We start from the raw sequence: 15,780 nt of genomic DNA on the forward strand, positions 1-15,780 counted from the left end.
ACAGAGAGTGAGAGAGAGAAGAGAGAGAAGAGGGAGAGAGAAGAGATAGGAAAAGAGAGAAAGAGAGAGAAGGAGGGAGGTGGGGGCAGATAGAGACAAAGAGGGAAGGAGAGAGAGAAGAGGGAGAGAGGAGATGGAGGAAAAGAGAAGGAGGGAGGTGGGGTAGATAGAAACAGAAAGTGAAGGAGGGAGTGACAAAGAGAGGAAGAGAGGGGAAAAAAGGGAGATAGAGAGGACACAGAGGAAAAGACAGAGGAGGGAGATGGGGGGTAGATAGAGACACAGAAAGGGGGGAGAGAAAGAGAGAGAAAAGGAAGAGACAAAGAGAGAAAAAGACAGAGAAGAAAGAGATAGAGAGAGGAGAGAGACAAAGAGAGAGAGAGAGGAGGAAGGTGGCAGGTGTAGACAGACACAGAGAGGCGGGGGGAAAGGGAGAAAGACAGAAAAAGAAAGAAGGAGGAAGAGAGAAAGAGACCTCCACCGAGTTCATTCTCAGCATTGCATTAAAAATAAATCACAGTATGTACCTGCGGGCTCTATTTACAGAAATATAGCGTCTGCTCCCTTCCTCAGAGACAGATTACTTGAAGCAATAGAAATCGGTAGATTCATTTGCATTTGTAAAAAAAAAAAAAAAGAAAAAGGAAAAGAAAGGAAGGAAGGAAGGAAGGAAGAAACAAGAGGGTCCTTAATAAAAAGGCCCCCTCCAATGGAGAGCAGAGGGGGTGCTGAACTATGGCCTGGTGGAGGGACTTGTTAGCTGTTCTCTCTGGGACGTGGGGGAGACTCAAGCCCGCACCAAGGCTAAGAAGTGGAAGGGGAGTCAGACACCGGGGTAAGAGATGGGGAGGCTTTGTCTCCTCCAGAGAGGGCAGTGAGGGGCGGGTTTGTTTGTTTGTTTTTCCTTAGAACCTCCTAGAGCCTTCTCTGCAGGCACCCAGGAGCCAGTGGCTTCAGTTGGGGATCTGGGTCAGTGCAGCCACCTCCCTTAGAACCGAATGGCCACCCCTCCCTCCTTTCTAGGCTCTTGCTTCAGACTTTTGGCTTCCGAAGGGGGTAGGAAGAGGGGACCCAGATAACAAGTGGCGCTATCCCTTCTGAAGTCTGCAAAATGTGCATTCCCCTAATGGTTCCTTCCACCTTCACCATAATACCGTGTCCCTCCAAAAAAAAAAAAAAAGCCCACAGTCCTGGAGCCCAGATCTAGGAGTTCCCCCATGGCCCATTGGGGCAGCTGTGACCTTACTTAGCTCAGGGTGTCAAGGAAAGACAAAGCCAGAGATGGAGGCAAGAAATCAGGGAAACCCCTAAAATCCATGGGGAAAGACAGCAGTGGAAAGGAGCTGGGCCAGGGAGGCTAGGAACTTCCTCTGGGATGTGGGCTCATTTGTTTGGGTGTTTTGGTGGAGCACAGAGTAGGGAAAGTGATGAACAGGGGCTGAGGAAAGGAAGGAAATTGGGGGAGCAGATCAGGAGCGTGGGACCAGATCCATAGCCAGGGACCCCTGTTTCCTTCCCCAAAGTCTTAATTGGGTCAGGGGGGTGAGGCGGTAGAATAAATTAAAAACTCGAGTCTCAAATAAAACAATGAAAATACACTTAAAAAAAGAAGAAGAAGAAGAACTGAGAGGTATTTCTACCCCTTCCCTCCCCGACCTGCAGTCATAGGCGAGAGGCTGACATGGCCAGTGCCTGCCTCTTGTCCCTTTTCCATGACCACATAGCCCAAAGAAGTCTGTAGCTGGACCCTATGGATCATGGTACTGAGCTCAGCCTATTCCTAGTAGATCGTCCCCAGCTCCCTCCTCCACCCCAGGCATCTACTCCTGAACTCATAGGCCAATAGCACCTCTGACCTCCCCAGGGCATGGGTTCCCCAGTGATCTCAAGGACAAAAGTCTTCAATCAGCTCTGTCCTGGCAGCATTCAGTCTGATGAGAAGACAAGGACTAGTTCAGGGCAAGGAGATGGGCAGGAAGGGGACAGAACCAAAGGGTATGGACCCCCCCAAGTCCCACCCCCGTCCCCCTGCCGTCTCTGCTCCTTCTGAAATGACAGCTTGCCTGCTGTCTCTGGGGCAGGTGGCTGGAGCGATGCAGAGGGGAAAGGGAGGAGCAGCAGTTTGGGTGGCAATGACCATCCTGGTGCAGTGGCAGCCTCTTCTATCTCTGTGAAGGTCCCTGGGCAGGTCAGAGGTCGGAGAGTCAGGGAGGAAGGGATGACAGCACCAAATCGAAACAAGAAGGACGCTCTCTATTTGGTCTATAAGCAGCTCTCGTTCCCATGCCCCAGGGTGGGGAAGCAGCTGTTCCTGCCCCAGAGGCTCCCGAAGGCTTAAACTTTCCAGGATTGGAGGTCACCTTCCCGGGCAGCCGTGAACTCAGTGCCTGCAGACACCATCTGCTTCCTCCTCAGTCCTCTCTGTGTGGTCCCGAAGGTGGAAGTCTGGCACGGCGGCCTCGAGGCCTTCCTCCCTGGCCTCCTGAAGGAGGGGCACACAGGGTCTGAGGGGGGGTTTTGAGTAAAGGAAACAGCAGGGCTGCCCCCATCCCTCTAGGGTTCCCTCCGTCTTCCCCGGCTCCACCTACAACAACGCCGAGCCCTCGGTGCCTGGTGGCAGGAGGGCCGGGGGGCTAGGAGGTGAAGATGGTCCAAAAGACGGGCACCACAGAGAGGAATAGCTGGGACACCCTGAGGCTGCTGCAGGAGTTATTGCTGGTGAAGATGGGTTCTGGAGACTCGTACAGAGAATCGTCTGTCGGGGACAAAGGCACAGGTCATATCGGAGATGGAGAAAAGGGGCCAGAACCCCCCTCCCCCACACCTCCTCTCCCACCCCCACCCTCACCCCACCCCTGCTCCTTCCCAAGTCTGGGGGTTGGGCCCAGGAACCATCCCTATTCTAGCCTCTACCCTAACCTCAGACCCTAACCTCATTCATCACCATGCCTGGTACCTGACAACTCCAGCCCTGGATGCTGGCCCCTAACCCAGAGCCTGCCCCACGTCCCGACAATGACCCCTTACTCCCATCTGGGCCTGGCTATAACCTCAACTTGACTCCTAAAATAGACCCCTGCCAAAGAGAAGGGAGAGGGGAGAGAGAGACGCACACACAGAGACAGAGAGGAGAGAGACACAGAGAGAGGAGAGACAAAAAGACAGCAGAGAGGAGAGAGAGACAGAAAGAAAGGGGAGAGAAAGGGAGAAGAGACAGAGACGGAAAGAGGAAAGAAAGGGAGGAGACAGAGAAGACAGAGACAGAGAAGAGAGAGGCAGAAAGGCGAAACATACAGAGAGATAAAGAAAAAGGGGAGAGAAAGGGAAGAGAGACAGAGGCAAAAAGGGGAGAGACAGAGAAGAGAGACAGAGAGCAGAGACAGAAAAAAAGCAGAGGAGAGAATGACAAAGGAGAAAGATACAGAAAGATAAAGAAAAGGGAAAGAGAAAGGGAAGAGAGACAGAGAGAAAAGAGAGAGAAACAGTAAGAAGAGAGATAAAGAGAAAGGGGACAGATATGGAGAGATAAAGAAAGGAGAGAGAACCAGGAGAGAACAGAGAAAATAGAGATACAAAGAAGGGCAGCTAGGTGGCGCAGTAGATAAAGCACCGGCCCTGGATTCAGGAGGACCTAAGTTCAAATCTTGCCTCAGACACTTGACACTTACTAGCTGTGTGACCCTGGGCAAGTCACTTAACCTTCACTGCCCCACAAAACAAACAAACAAAAAACAAAAACAGAGACAAAGAGAGAAACAAAGCCAGAGAGATACGGAGACAGACTGAAAGGGGAGGAGAAAGGGAGGGAGGTGAGAGAGAGACAGAGATACACATAGAGAACTAGAGACTGAGTTAGGAAGACAGAAAGAAAGAACCTGAGAGGAAGACAGAAACAGAGAAAGGAAAAAAGAGAAAACAGTTGACTTCTCCCTTTGGGCTTTGAGAAGAGGCCTTTTAGATCAAACCCCTCATATTATAGGTCCAGAGAGGGGAAGGGTTTTGCCCAAGGTCCCTCCCACCGTGAGCCTTCCCCAGCCCAGAGATGGACTTACTTGTTGGCTTCACGTAAACCTTCAGCTTTAAACAGGGCCGGTCCACCATGTTGGGGGGAGTGGCAGCTACAAGAGGGAAAAGGAAGAGGAGATTGTTACAGGCTTAGTGAGGCAGAGCACAGGTGTGACTGGGAGGGGCCCCCTAGGAGCAGACAAGGACCATCAATCCCATCAGGTGGGCACTCCCACTGCCTCACCACCTGCTTCAGCAAGGTCCGGTCCCGCTAAGTGCTGACCATGACCCTAGCTCCATAGGCTGGTGCTCTAGTTACTGTGCTATGCCCCACAAAGTTCCTGCCTTGGCACTTTTGCCTATGTCGTTCCCTCTGCCTGGGATACCATCCCTCTCTTCTTTCTGACTACTGAAAATGTGACTGGCCTCAAAAGCCCAACACAAAATGCCATCTCCTCCAGGAGGCCCTCTCCCACCCCACTGACTATCATGTATTATTGTAACCCGAGAATAAGCCAAGTCCCTCTACGAGGGGGAGAACTGAGCTCATCCCACACCCTCTTATCTCTGTCAAGCTCATAGTAAGTGCTTTACAACTTTTTGCTGAATGACCAGAACGCCAAAGGATCACTGATCTGGAGCTGAAGGGGCCACTTCAGAGGCTCTCTAGGCCAACTCCTCCAATTTGCAGATGGGGAAACTGAGGCTCAGAGAGAGGAAGGGACCTGCTTCAAGTCACACAGCTGGCCAGAGCCAGTGAATCTAGGCTTCTTTTGCCACAGACAAGGTCTTGTGCTGTCACTCCAGGCTGGCCTCAAACCATGGAAGGAGGCTCGGGACATCCAGGACAGTGGAAGGGGGAGGGAGGCAGCACCCAAGCTGCCCTCAGAGAAGGAAGACAAAGCCATCTTGTTCCCACGGGCCTCTCAGGGACTGCTTCCGATCTGCTTTGGCTTCCCGAGTCCACTAGACCAGCTGGCCACGCCAAAAGGCCACCTTCTTGGGCCTGGGGAGTGGGGGGGCTGGCTGGGATGGGCCCAGCTGACAGCGATCCTTCCCGTTTCCTGTCTCCCGTCTGTCTAGATCCCACTTTGGCTCCTCTCCTTCCCTCCCACACATCCTTATCAATATACCTGCCATTTCATGCCTTATTGGACAACCGGCTTGAGATGGGGAAAGAGCCCAAGGCCCGGAGCTACAAAGCCTGGTTTAACTCTGACACGAATTGTCTGTGCGACCTTTGACAAGTCTCCAAGGCTCATCTTCCTCATCTGTGAAATGGGAATGATCATAGCAGCTACCTCACAGGGGTCAGACCAACTAACACGTATGAAATGCTCCCCGACCCTTAAAGCGCCACGTTGATGTTAGCTATTATTAATTATCACCCTCCTGCCAAGGGGCCTGTGAGGTAAGGAGTGCAGTGACAACATCCCAAAGCCAAACGCGTGAGTAAGGGAGGGACCCGGCTGCTGTCTGGTCCAGACGGCTTTTTACTCTACTGTGTACACGGCTCCTCTCACCTGCAGCCCCTCCTGAGGCAGACCCACAAGCCCAGCTGGGCTCCCGCTCCCCAACAGAGTCTGTCGGGCTGTTTATTGAAGGAAGCAGCAGGAGCCGCAGCCTGTTTTGGGGACCCTGCTGATGCAGCTGAGCTGGAAAAATAAATAATCAAACCGCTTGCCCGCCACGCCCCCTCCCTCCCCTTTCCATCAGGAGAGGGACAGCTTCTCCCATACCTCTGACACGCGACCATTTGTCATCATTAAGGGATTCTGATATCTCCCCAAGCACTCACTCAGGGCTTCCGGAGGGGACCAAAGGTCAGGAGGCCGACAACCTTGCTGGGGCTTCTCCCAGTACTTTACCATCCATCCCACCTAGAGCTACAGGCAGAGACTGCTGGGGGTGGGGGTGGCAACGATACAGTTGTTGTACAGTCACGTCCTACTCTTCTTGTACCCGTTGGGTTTTTTGTTGTTGTTGTTGTTTTTAGCAAAGATACTGAAGTGCTATTTTCTCCAGCTCATTTTACAGAGGAGGAAACTGAGGTAAACAGAGTTGAGTGACTTGCCCAGGATCACACAGCTAGGAAGTGTTGGAGGCTGGATTTGAACTCAGGTCCTCCTGACTCCAAGCTCGGTACTCTATCCACTGCGCCACCTAGCTGCTACACTGGGGCCCCAAATTCCCTGCGGAAAACCTCCTCTTCCCCACCGATTGAATCTCGCAGACCTTGGCCCAGTGGCATAGTTTTAGAGCTAGGTCATGTAAGAGGTGATATGGCATATCAGATGGAGGACTTCGATTTGGACTCGGAGTTGGGTAGAGCTGAGTTCAAAGCCTGCCTCAGGCACATACTACCTCTGTGACCCTAGTCCACAACCTTAATCTCTCCAAGCCTCAGTTTCCTTATCTGTTAACTGGAGATAAAGTTACCTAGAGAGCTCCTTGCAGATCTTATTGAACTATATAAAATCTAGGTGTCATTATCATCTAGTCAAACCCTATCATTTCACAAATGAGAAACTAATGAGTCTAGCTAATAACTAGCATTTACATATAATACTTTAAGGTTTGCAAGCACTTTTACATACGTTAACTCACTGGTTCATCACAACCACCTTAGGGGGTAGGTGTTATTATTATCACCATTTTACAGATAAGGAAACTAAGATGAGGTGACTTGCCCAGGGTGATATAATAAACCAGTGTCTGAGGCAGAATTTGAACTCAGGTCTTCCTGACTCCAAGTTTATATACATTACACTGCCTAGATGGGGCCTTTGGCTCCTTCTGCCATTCCCCATTGCTCCTTGACCCCCATTAAGGTTGACATAGGCTTTCACAAAGCAGGCACTGAAAATAATTTTAGTAGATTGGAAGGGAAGTGATTTACCCAGGGTCATATTGTTGTTGTTTGTACTTCATTCTCGAAAAGGACCGTGACATCGGGGTGATGTCATGACTTGCACTGAATTGGATTTAAGTGAGAGAGGGCTGTGTAAGGTCACCAACCTCACTCTCTCCTCTGGGTCCAGGAGCAAGATGTATATATATATCAGGACTGCTGGAGATGGCCACATATTTTTTTGGGGGGGGTGAGGCAATTGGGGTTAAGTGACTTGCCCAGGGTCACATAGCTAGTAAATGTTAAGTGTCTGAGGCCAGATTTGAACTCAGGTCCTCCTGAATCCAGGGCCAGTGCTCTATCCACTGTGCCACCTAGCTGCCCCTGGCCACAGATTTTTAAAGCAATTGGGATTAAATGACTTGCCCAGAGTCACAGAGCTAGTAAGTGTTTTGAGGTGAGATTTGAACTCACTTCCTCACAACTTCAGGGCCAGTGCTCTTGTCCACTGCCCCACCAAGCTGCCCACTGAGGGTCATATAGGTAATAAGCCACAAGCCAGGATTTGAAGACAGATGTTCTAGCCACAAATTGGGTACTCCAAGCACAGTTTATAAAATACTGCAAATAGGACTGCCAAATTAACTCCTCTGCTTGTTAAGGCCAATGTCGCATTTGATATTATGATGACACGGGGATAATGATAACAGATGATGTTTATTTAAATGGTTTTAAGGTTTGCAAAGGGCAAAGCAAAGTGGGTTGAACTAAACCAAGTCTATGGGACCGTCTTATACATGGTGTGGTGGGTGGGGGGCTGAATTTGGAGTCTGAAGGCCTGGGTTGGAATCCTGGCTCTTCACACTTCACTTGTCACCCCCGTTGCTGGGCTCAGTGGCCACACTTTGCTGTGGCCTTCAACACACAGTACATGCATACATCGGGCACAGGCAGGCACTAGCCCATGGGTGACCTGAGAGCATCTCTGATCACATATAAAACAAAGGAGTCAGACTGCATGAACACCAGCCTCACTCCCACCTTTGACTGTCCTATATTTGGGATCAGAGTTCCTACCCTCAAGCAAGAAAAGGAGCTGAGTCATGTGTGGGGTCAGGAAGGTAAGGGCCAGGACTTCTAACCTGGGTCTTCTGACTCCAGACCCAGTATCCCTTTCACAGCCAGCTGTGTGAATTCAGCAGAATGTGTCTTCTTCCTGACTCACACTCTTCCTTCCCGTGCTCTACTCACTGCACTACTCTGTTTTGTTTTTTGTTTTTTTGCAGGGCAATGGGGTTTAAGTGACTTGCCCAGGGTCACACAGCTAGTAAGTGTCTGAGGCTGGGTTTGAACTCAGGTCCTCCTGAATCCAAGGCTAGTGCCTTATCCATTGCGCCACCTAGCTGCCCCCTCACTGCACTACTCTGATGCCCCAGCGGAAGCTTAACAAATGTTTATTGACAAAATAATGGAGAGTGACTGAAATTGAAGTTGGGAGAGACCTGGATTTGAATCCTTCCTTACACCCTTACTTGCTGCGTGATCTGGGGCAGGTCACTTAACCACTTTAAGTCTTGGTTTATTTATCTGTGAAATGGGTATACTTGAACCATCACCTTCTCTCAGGACTTGTGGCATAGGACCTGCTATGGAGACCTTTAGGGCAGTGGCTCTCTAACTGTGGTCTAGAGTCCCCTGGGGAGGGGGATCTTGAGACCCATTTGGAGGTCCCTAAGGTCAAAACCATTTTCCTAAAAATAATAAGATAGTTTCATTTCTTTTTTTGTGGGGGAGGGGTGAGGCAATTGGGGTTAAGTGACTTGCCCAGGGTCACAGAGCTAATAAGTATCAAGTGTCTGAGGCCTGATTTGAACTCAGGTCCTCCTGAATCCAGGGCCGGTGCTTTATCCATTGTGCTACCTAGCTGCCCCGATAGTTTCATTTCTAATACAACAATACTGATAGAACAGAGAGAAACAAAAGCCTTTTGTGGAGGTCGTCAATAATTTTTAAGAATGTAAAGGGGCGGGGCAGCTAGGTGGCACAGTGGATAGAGCACCCGCCCTGGAGTCAGGAGTACCTGAGTTCAAATCCGACCTCAGACACTTAACACTTACTAGCTGTGTGACCCTGAGCAAGTCACTTAACCCCAATTGCCTCACTTTAAAAAAAAAATATGTAAAGGGGCCCTGAGACCAAAGAGTTTGAGAACCACCATGCTCTAGAAATTATCAAAATGGCAAGCAATGGAATTGGACGGGCTCCTTACAGATCAGCAAATCCAATGTGTTCATTTTACAGATGGGGAAACTGAGAGACCCAGAGAGAGGAAGGTTCTTGCCCAAGGTCTTGTAAAGCCTAAGGAAAAAAACCACCCAACTCTGTGGCTTTCCCTCCGTGGGGACTTGACAGGCTCATCACCCGCCGGTTAAGTGCAGGGAGCCAGGAGCTTCAGGTTGGCTGGGGTGGAAAGTGCCTTCTCCGAGCCCAATGTGCTGTTAATTTCAAGCTCCGTTAGCAGCATCGGCGGGAAGCCCGGCGGGAGCCCCCAAAACAACATTTGTGTCTCCCGAAGACGCTCATCTCCATCCCCAATATAGGAGAGTCGGGGTGTCAGAAACCATCTCGGAACACAAAAGCCAGAGACATTCAACTACCCTTTGATGAAGCGCCCCTGAGCTGAGCCAGCCAGCCAGCAGCAGATCTGCAGCCCAGAGGCACCTTTGGGACAACCAAGCCCTCTAAACCCCTCATTTGAACAGGCAGGGATACTGAGGCTCAGTTTAGAGAAATGAGGTCAGAGATGGGAACTGAACCCAGGCCCCTTGACTCTAGACTCACAGATTTAGAGCTGAAGGGGGCATTGGAGGCCACTGGGTTCCAACCCCCCCCCCATTTTACAGATGAGGAAACTGAGGATGAGAGATGTTTCTTAATGTCCAGGGTTGCACAGCTGGAAAATATCTCAGGCAGGATTTGAAATCAGATCTGCCAAGTTGTTTCCCTTCTCCTGGCTTCGGCTCTCTATCGGTCAAATGAAATAGCCGGACTAAACGACTGCTGGATCAGGAATCAGATGACCTTCCTTCAAGTCCTTCCTCTGACCCTCCCTTCCTAAGTGCCCTTGAATCTCTACAAGCCTCAGCTTCAAGTAAGGGGGTTGAACGAGATGGACACTCAGGTCCTTTCCAGCCCCAAATCTTAACTGGCCTTTGTGATTCCTTCTGGGAGAAATCAGAAATCATAAAACACTTCTAGGGGCTTTGGGGCCCATGATCATCCCCCCACCCCACCCCCACCAGTTCTCAAACCTCCATTTTCAGCCTATTTCATCTGGTGTCTTAATCTCTATTAAATTTCCACTTCTCAGGAGGGGTCGGAAAATGTCACTTTTGTAAAAAGAATCTGGTGTCCGAGACTCCCTCCCGACTGCAACATGTTTTTAATTACTGCCTTTCCCCCCCTTAGATTCCAGCCCCCAGTATCATCAAGCATGGCTTGATTGCATGAGGGTAAGTTGGACATCACAAGAAGTGTGAAAATGTCAGCCAGACGTACCCAGGAGTGGCCGGGCAGGCTGGGCTCAGGCCTCCGCTACTTAGGATTCAGGGCACACTTGCCACTCAAAATTCCGCCCCTTTGAGGAATCCGACTTTAGTGGGAAGAATAAAAGGGCGTTTACCTCCTTCCCTGGCTTGGAAATTGGAATTCTCTTCCCCCCTCCCCCCCGCAGGCTCTGCATGGCATCTGCTGCCACGACTTCTAGGTCAAGGTGAAGAGCGGGGATACAGATGGGGGCGAGGGGAATTCACTTGGGGATGAAGGCCTTTGGGGAGCTCTGGAAGATTGGAGTGCCCTTGCCCAATGTTATCCCTCTTCAACCCTGGAAGGCTGGCGTGCCCTCACTCGACACTGCCCCTCTCCAGCCCTGGAACACTAGGGTACCCTCACTTGACATTGCCCCTTCAGTCCTGAAAAGTTGGGGTGCCCCAGTCTCCCTCTCTAGCCCTGGAAGGAGCCTGGTCAGTGATAGAGGGGTGGATGGAGAAGCTTAAACCCCTGTTGGGAACTGGTGATTAGAAGGAGCCTGCCCAGGGGGTTCCTGTTTCAAAGATAACTGCCCCCTGGACCCAGGCTGAGAGAATGCAGAGATCTAGCTTAGCCTCCTCATGCAAAACAGGAATTTGCCTAACAACTTCTTAGAGAGAGGAGTTTCTGCTTAAGTACCTCCAATGACGAGGAACTCACTACCTATTCAGCAGCCCAGTCCCTTGTTGGGTAAGTCTGATTAGTGGAAGGAACAGAATCACAGAACCTCAGAGTTGGGAATTACCTCAGAGGGCACTTGATCTAACCCCTATTGGGGCAAGAATCCCCTTAGAAGCATCCCTGATGAGCAGCCAGCCAGTCTATCCTCAAAGACCACCAGTGATGGGCCCCTCCATCCCAATCTTTCTTCCCACTCCTCTGTGCCAGCCCCAATGCTCCTGTGCCTCTGTACTCAGTGGTCAAGCAGACCATACAACAGCCTTTCAAATATTTGAAAGTAAGTATCCTGGGGCAGCTAGGTGGCTCAGTGGATAAAGCACCGCCCCTGGATTCAGGAGGACCTGAGTTCAAATCTGGCCTCAGACACTTGACACTTACTATCTGTGTGACCCTGGGCAAGTCACTTAACCCTCATTGCCTCACCAAAAAAAAAAAAAAAAGTAAGTATCCTATCTTCCCAACGTCTTCTCTGTCCTAAACCTCTCCCTTTCCATCACTGATTCTCATGAGTTATGCCCTCCAGACCCCTAACCATCCTCAGACACGCTACAGCTTGTCAATATCTATCTTAAACTGTAATCCCAGACCCGGACACCACCCTCCCAGGGAGGTCCGACCAGGGCAGAGGACACCAGTTTCAACAAGATGGCGGGAAGTCATTACCTCCCTTGTTCTAAACCCAATGCCTCTCTCCATGAAGTGTCTTTTTATCTTTTTTCTGCTGCTTTTTCTACCCTCGGAGAGCTGTAACTGTTGGAATGTTACAGTGGTCTCTCTCCAACATACTCCCCTTACCCTACTTCTCCATTCTGGGGTCAAACAAACTCAGTCACAAAATTTGAGAGTTGGAGGTATCTCAGGAGCTAATTAACTGAAAGGAATGGCCACCACAACACAGCAGACAAGGAGGGAGGAGGCAGCCCACTCCACATTAGGACAGGTATACTTGTTAAGAACCAACTTTCCTTCCTTCCTTCCTCTCTTCTTCACAACTTCCATTCATGGCTCCTAGTTCTGCTTCCTGAGGCCCAAAATAATAAGCCTCATTTCCCCAATTAGAGGTAGTTTTGGTGGCATAGTAGCTAAAAACACTGGCCCTAAAGTCAAGAAGATCTGAGTTCCAATGCTGCCTCACACATTTATTAACTATGTGACCCTGGACAAGTCACTTAACTGCTGCCTGCCTCAGTTTGCTCATCTGTAAAATGGGGATAATAATAGCACCTACCTCGCAGGGTTGTTATAAGTATCAAAGGAGATAATATTTGTAAAGCGCTTAGCACAGTACAATTAATAAATGCTTGTTTTGGGGCAGTTAGATGGCACAGTGGATAGAGCACCGGCCCTGGAGTCAGGAGTACCTGAGTTCAAATCCGGCCTCAGACACTTAACACTTACTAGCTGTGTGACCCTGGGCAAGTCACTTAACCCCAATTGCCTCACTAAAAACAAAAACAAAAAAACAAAAAAAATAAATGCTTGTTTCCTTCCTTCTCCACATGACAACCCTTCTGCTACTTGGGGCAAATGTAACCCTCATCCTCTCCAGGCCATACATTCCCAGATCCTTCAACAGATATTGGCAGGCTATGATCTCCAATCTTCTCCCTGCTGTTTGTACCTTAGCTTCTCAATATCAATGTGATTTTAGCTGCTTCTAATTAAAAAAAAAAAGCCTTGTCTCCATCTTATTCCAAATTCATAGAATGGGTATCTACAATGAGGGAGGGGACAGTTCTCTTGCCCCTGCCTTGACTGGTCAGACAAGAACATGTTGACAAATGGAGGGGTTTTGGGGAGGGAGGACAGGGTGGTGAGGGGACTGGAGGCCACGCTACGAGACAGTCAATAAAAGAACTGAGGAGAAAGAAAAGAGATTGAGTGGGGGGCTCGATCACATACTGGTCACATGGAAGGGGGATTGTATTTGTTCTGCCGGGCCCCAGACAATGGAACAAAGAACAAATGAGGGAAAGTTGCAGGGGTAGGGTGTGGGGGGAGAGGATGGCTTTTGGCTTGATAGAAGTTAAAATTCCTTGCACTATAGAATGAGTTGCCTTGTGAGGTAGTAAACTACCCATCACCAAAATCCATGGGATTATAAGAATTACAGCTGGAAGAGAAGGGTAGGGGGGCCCTCAGGGGCCATCTTAGTCTAATCCTTTCATTTGACAACTGAGGAAACTGAGGTCCAGGCAGCTTAAATAATTGGGCTAAAGTCACAAAGGTAGTGTCAGAGGTGAGATTTGTACCCAGGCCTTCAGGGCTCTTTCCACTGTTCTAGAGATCATTTCTACTGCCTCTAGGGAATTTAATCTAATCCCTTCCTTTTTTTTTTTTTTTCAGTGTGGCAATTGGGGTTAAGTGACTTGCCCAGGGTCACACAGCTAGTAAGTGTTGAGTGTCTGAGGCCGGATTTGAACTCAGGTCCTCCTGACTCCAGGGCCAGTGCTCTATCCACTGTGCCACTTAGCTGCCCCCCTAATCCTTCCTTTTTACCTAAGGGGTAGCTCAGGCCTAAAGAGGTCTGGGGGCTTATCTGGGACTTGAAGACTGGTTCTTCACCTGGAGAGTGGTGGAAAGGGAGACAACGGACTTAGAGGTGCCTTTGGAGGTCTCTTCCTGCTTTTCCAGTCTATGATTCTTGGATCCTATGAGGCACTGACCACGGTGCCTAGCACACAGTAGGTGATTAATAAATGCATACTGACTAACTGATCCAAAAGTCAAAGAGGGTCATGTCTTGGCCTTGGAGTAGTCTAGAATTTCTCTGCCAGCTCTTCTACCCACCCTGGCAGCAGGTAGCTAGCCAAGAGGGCCTGCTTTGTGCCACAAGGGCCCAGGCCCCAGAGTCATCAGTCTGCCTGCTTCACCATCTCTATCCCCCTGGGTAGGAAGAATAATGTGGCAGGAAGAGGACTGGATGTGGGGTCAAATCCTCCCTCTGCTTTGTGTGACCTTGGCCATGACACTAACCTCTCTGGGACTCAGTTTCCCTGTCTGTAAATGAAGGACTCGAATCCCTGTGGTTCATTCCAGTTCTGAAAGTTCAACTCTTCCAACCCCCTTCCTACCCCCTATCAGCAAGGCTGTGCACCCCTCCTCCTTGACAGGAATAGCTCTGGGTATATGGACCGTGCCCTAGGGAGACTTGGAGATTCCCCACCCCCCTGGGGCTCCCGCAGTTTCAAATTAAACTTTATTGGGAGCGATTTTCTTGCTTCCATTTTATTTTATTTTATTTTAATTCAGGGAAGAAAAAAAGGTGTTTAAATTAAGTTCCCTTAATATCAGAAAAATTACATTTTTCATTCCAAGACAGGAGTTTCATAAAGATAATTATTGTAATTATTCGTCTTATCTCTCGTGACGAATATTATTTTTATTACAAGCTTTTATCTTTATCTCCCCGGTGAAAGGTGGGGGGGAAGGGAAGAGTCATAAAAAGAGGGGCAGAGAGCTTTAGAGAAAAGGGGGGGGGTCCCTACAGTAGCCCCTCCTCAGGCCTTCAGTGGGAGGGCATCAGTGAAGAGAGGTCAGGGAGAGACAGAGCCCCCTGTGCCAAAGCCTCCCAAGGTGACTGAGGCCAAGTGTCCTATTTGCTGTGCATGTATGTTCACAAACACAGGCTAGCATGTTATCTTGCCTGCCAAGTACATTCGTGTCGCCGTTCAACCATGTATAACATGGGTGAGGAACCTTGGGAGAGAAGAAGGTCCCTAGAGTGGCCTAGCCCCGGGTCCTTAGGACCACAGGCAAGCCTCCCAAGGTGACATCTGGGGCACGTGTCAATATGGACACATACAGGGGCTAGTGTGGGCTTCAACATGCCGAAGGAGCGTGTGCATGTTGGGCTGTGTACGGGTTAACACTGAGCCCAGGCAGAACAGCATGCGTCTGTGCAGGGACTGAGCCGGCCGAGGGCAGGGCCCCCTCACACTCCTGTCCTATACTCTGTGCTTCCTCCTGGCTCTAACATTATAGGAAATCCAGTATGGCTCCCCAAAGTGGCTTCTAGTATCAGCCAGAAAAATTCAGCTGCGGGGGACCTATTGTCCTATACAATTAGGACAACAGGTGATCCACAAACATTTATGAAGCTCCTACTATGCGCTAAGAGCCAAGCATACGAAAAGAGGCAAAAGACAAGGTCCTCCTCTCCCTTGAGAAGCTCAGAGCTAATGGGCCACACCCCATTTAACCCCAAACCCCAAGTGTTGGGGGGTGGGAGGAACATCCCTCATTTGGGGTTGCGTCTCTTCTATTAAGAAACATCATTGGGTGAGTGAGATGAGCAGAACCAGAAGAACATTGTACACAGTATCATCAACATTGAGTGTTGACCTACTGTGATGGACTATATTCTTCTCACCAATGCAATGGTACAGAAGAGTTCCAGGGAACTCATGATAGAAGAGGATCTCCAAATCCAAGAAAAAAAAAGAAAGAAAGAACTGTGGAGTATAGATGCTGATTGAACCATATTATTTCTTTTGTTTTGGGTGCTGTTGGTTTTTTTTTTCTATTTTGAGGTTTTGCATCACTGCTCTGATTTTTTCTCTTGTAACAGGATTAATGCAGAAATAGGATTAATGTTATTATGTGTATATATATGTGTGTGTATATATATCTATATGTATATGTATAGAGATATA

The 15,780-nt window shown here is 49.4% G+C and overlaps 1 protein-coding gene across 1 annotated transcript in view; it reads right to left on the reverse strand.

Annotated features, from left to right (window-relative positions):
- Nucleotides 1-373: 373 nt before the first annotated feature.
- EFNA2 (ephrin A2) overlaps nt 374-15,780 on the reverse strand; it is a 97,382-nt gene continuing 81,975 nt past the window's right edge. The window contains exons 3-4 of the mRNA XM_043975378.1: nt 4,053-4,118; nt 374-2,755 (exon numbers count right to left, since the gene is read on the reverse strand). Of these exons, the coding sequence (XP_043831313.1) occupies nt 2,634-2,755; nt 4,053-4,118 (188 nt within the window). The 3' untranslated portion in view covers nt 374-2,633. The remainder of the gene's footprint in view (nt 2,756-4,052; nt 4,119-15,780) is intronic.

The sequence above is a fragment of the Dromiciops gliroides genome, chromosome 1, assembly GCF_019393635.1.
Source record: "Dromiciops gliroides isolate mDroGli1 chromosome 1, mDroGli1.pri, whole genome shotgun sequence".
Classification (NCBI taxonomy): Eukaryota; Metazoa; Chordata; class Mammalia; order Microbiotheria; family Microbiotheriidae; genus Dromiciops; species Dromiciops gliroides.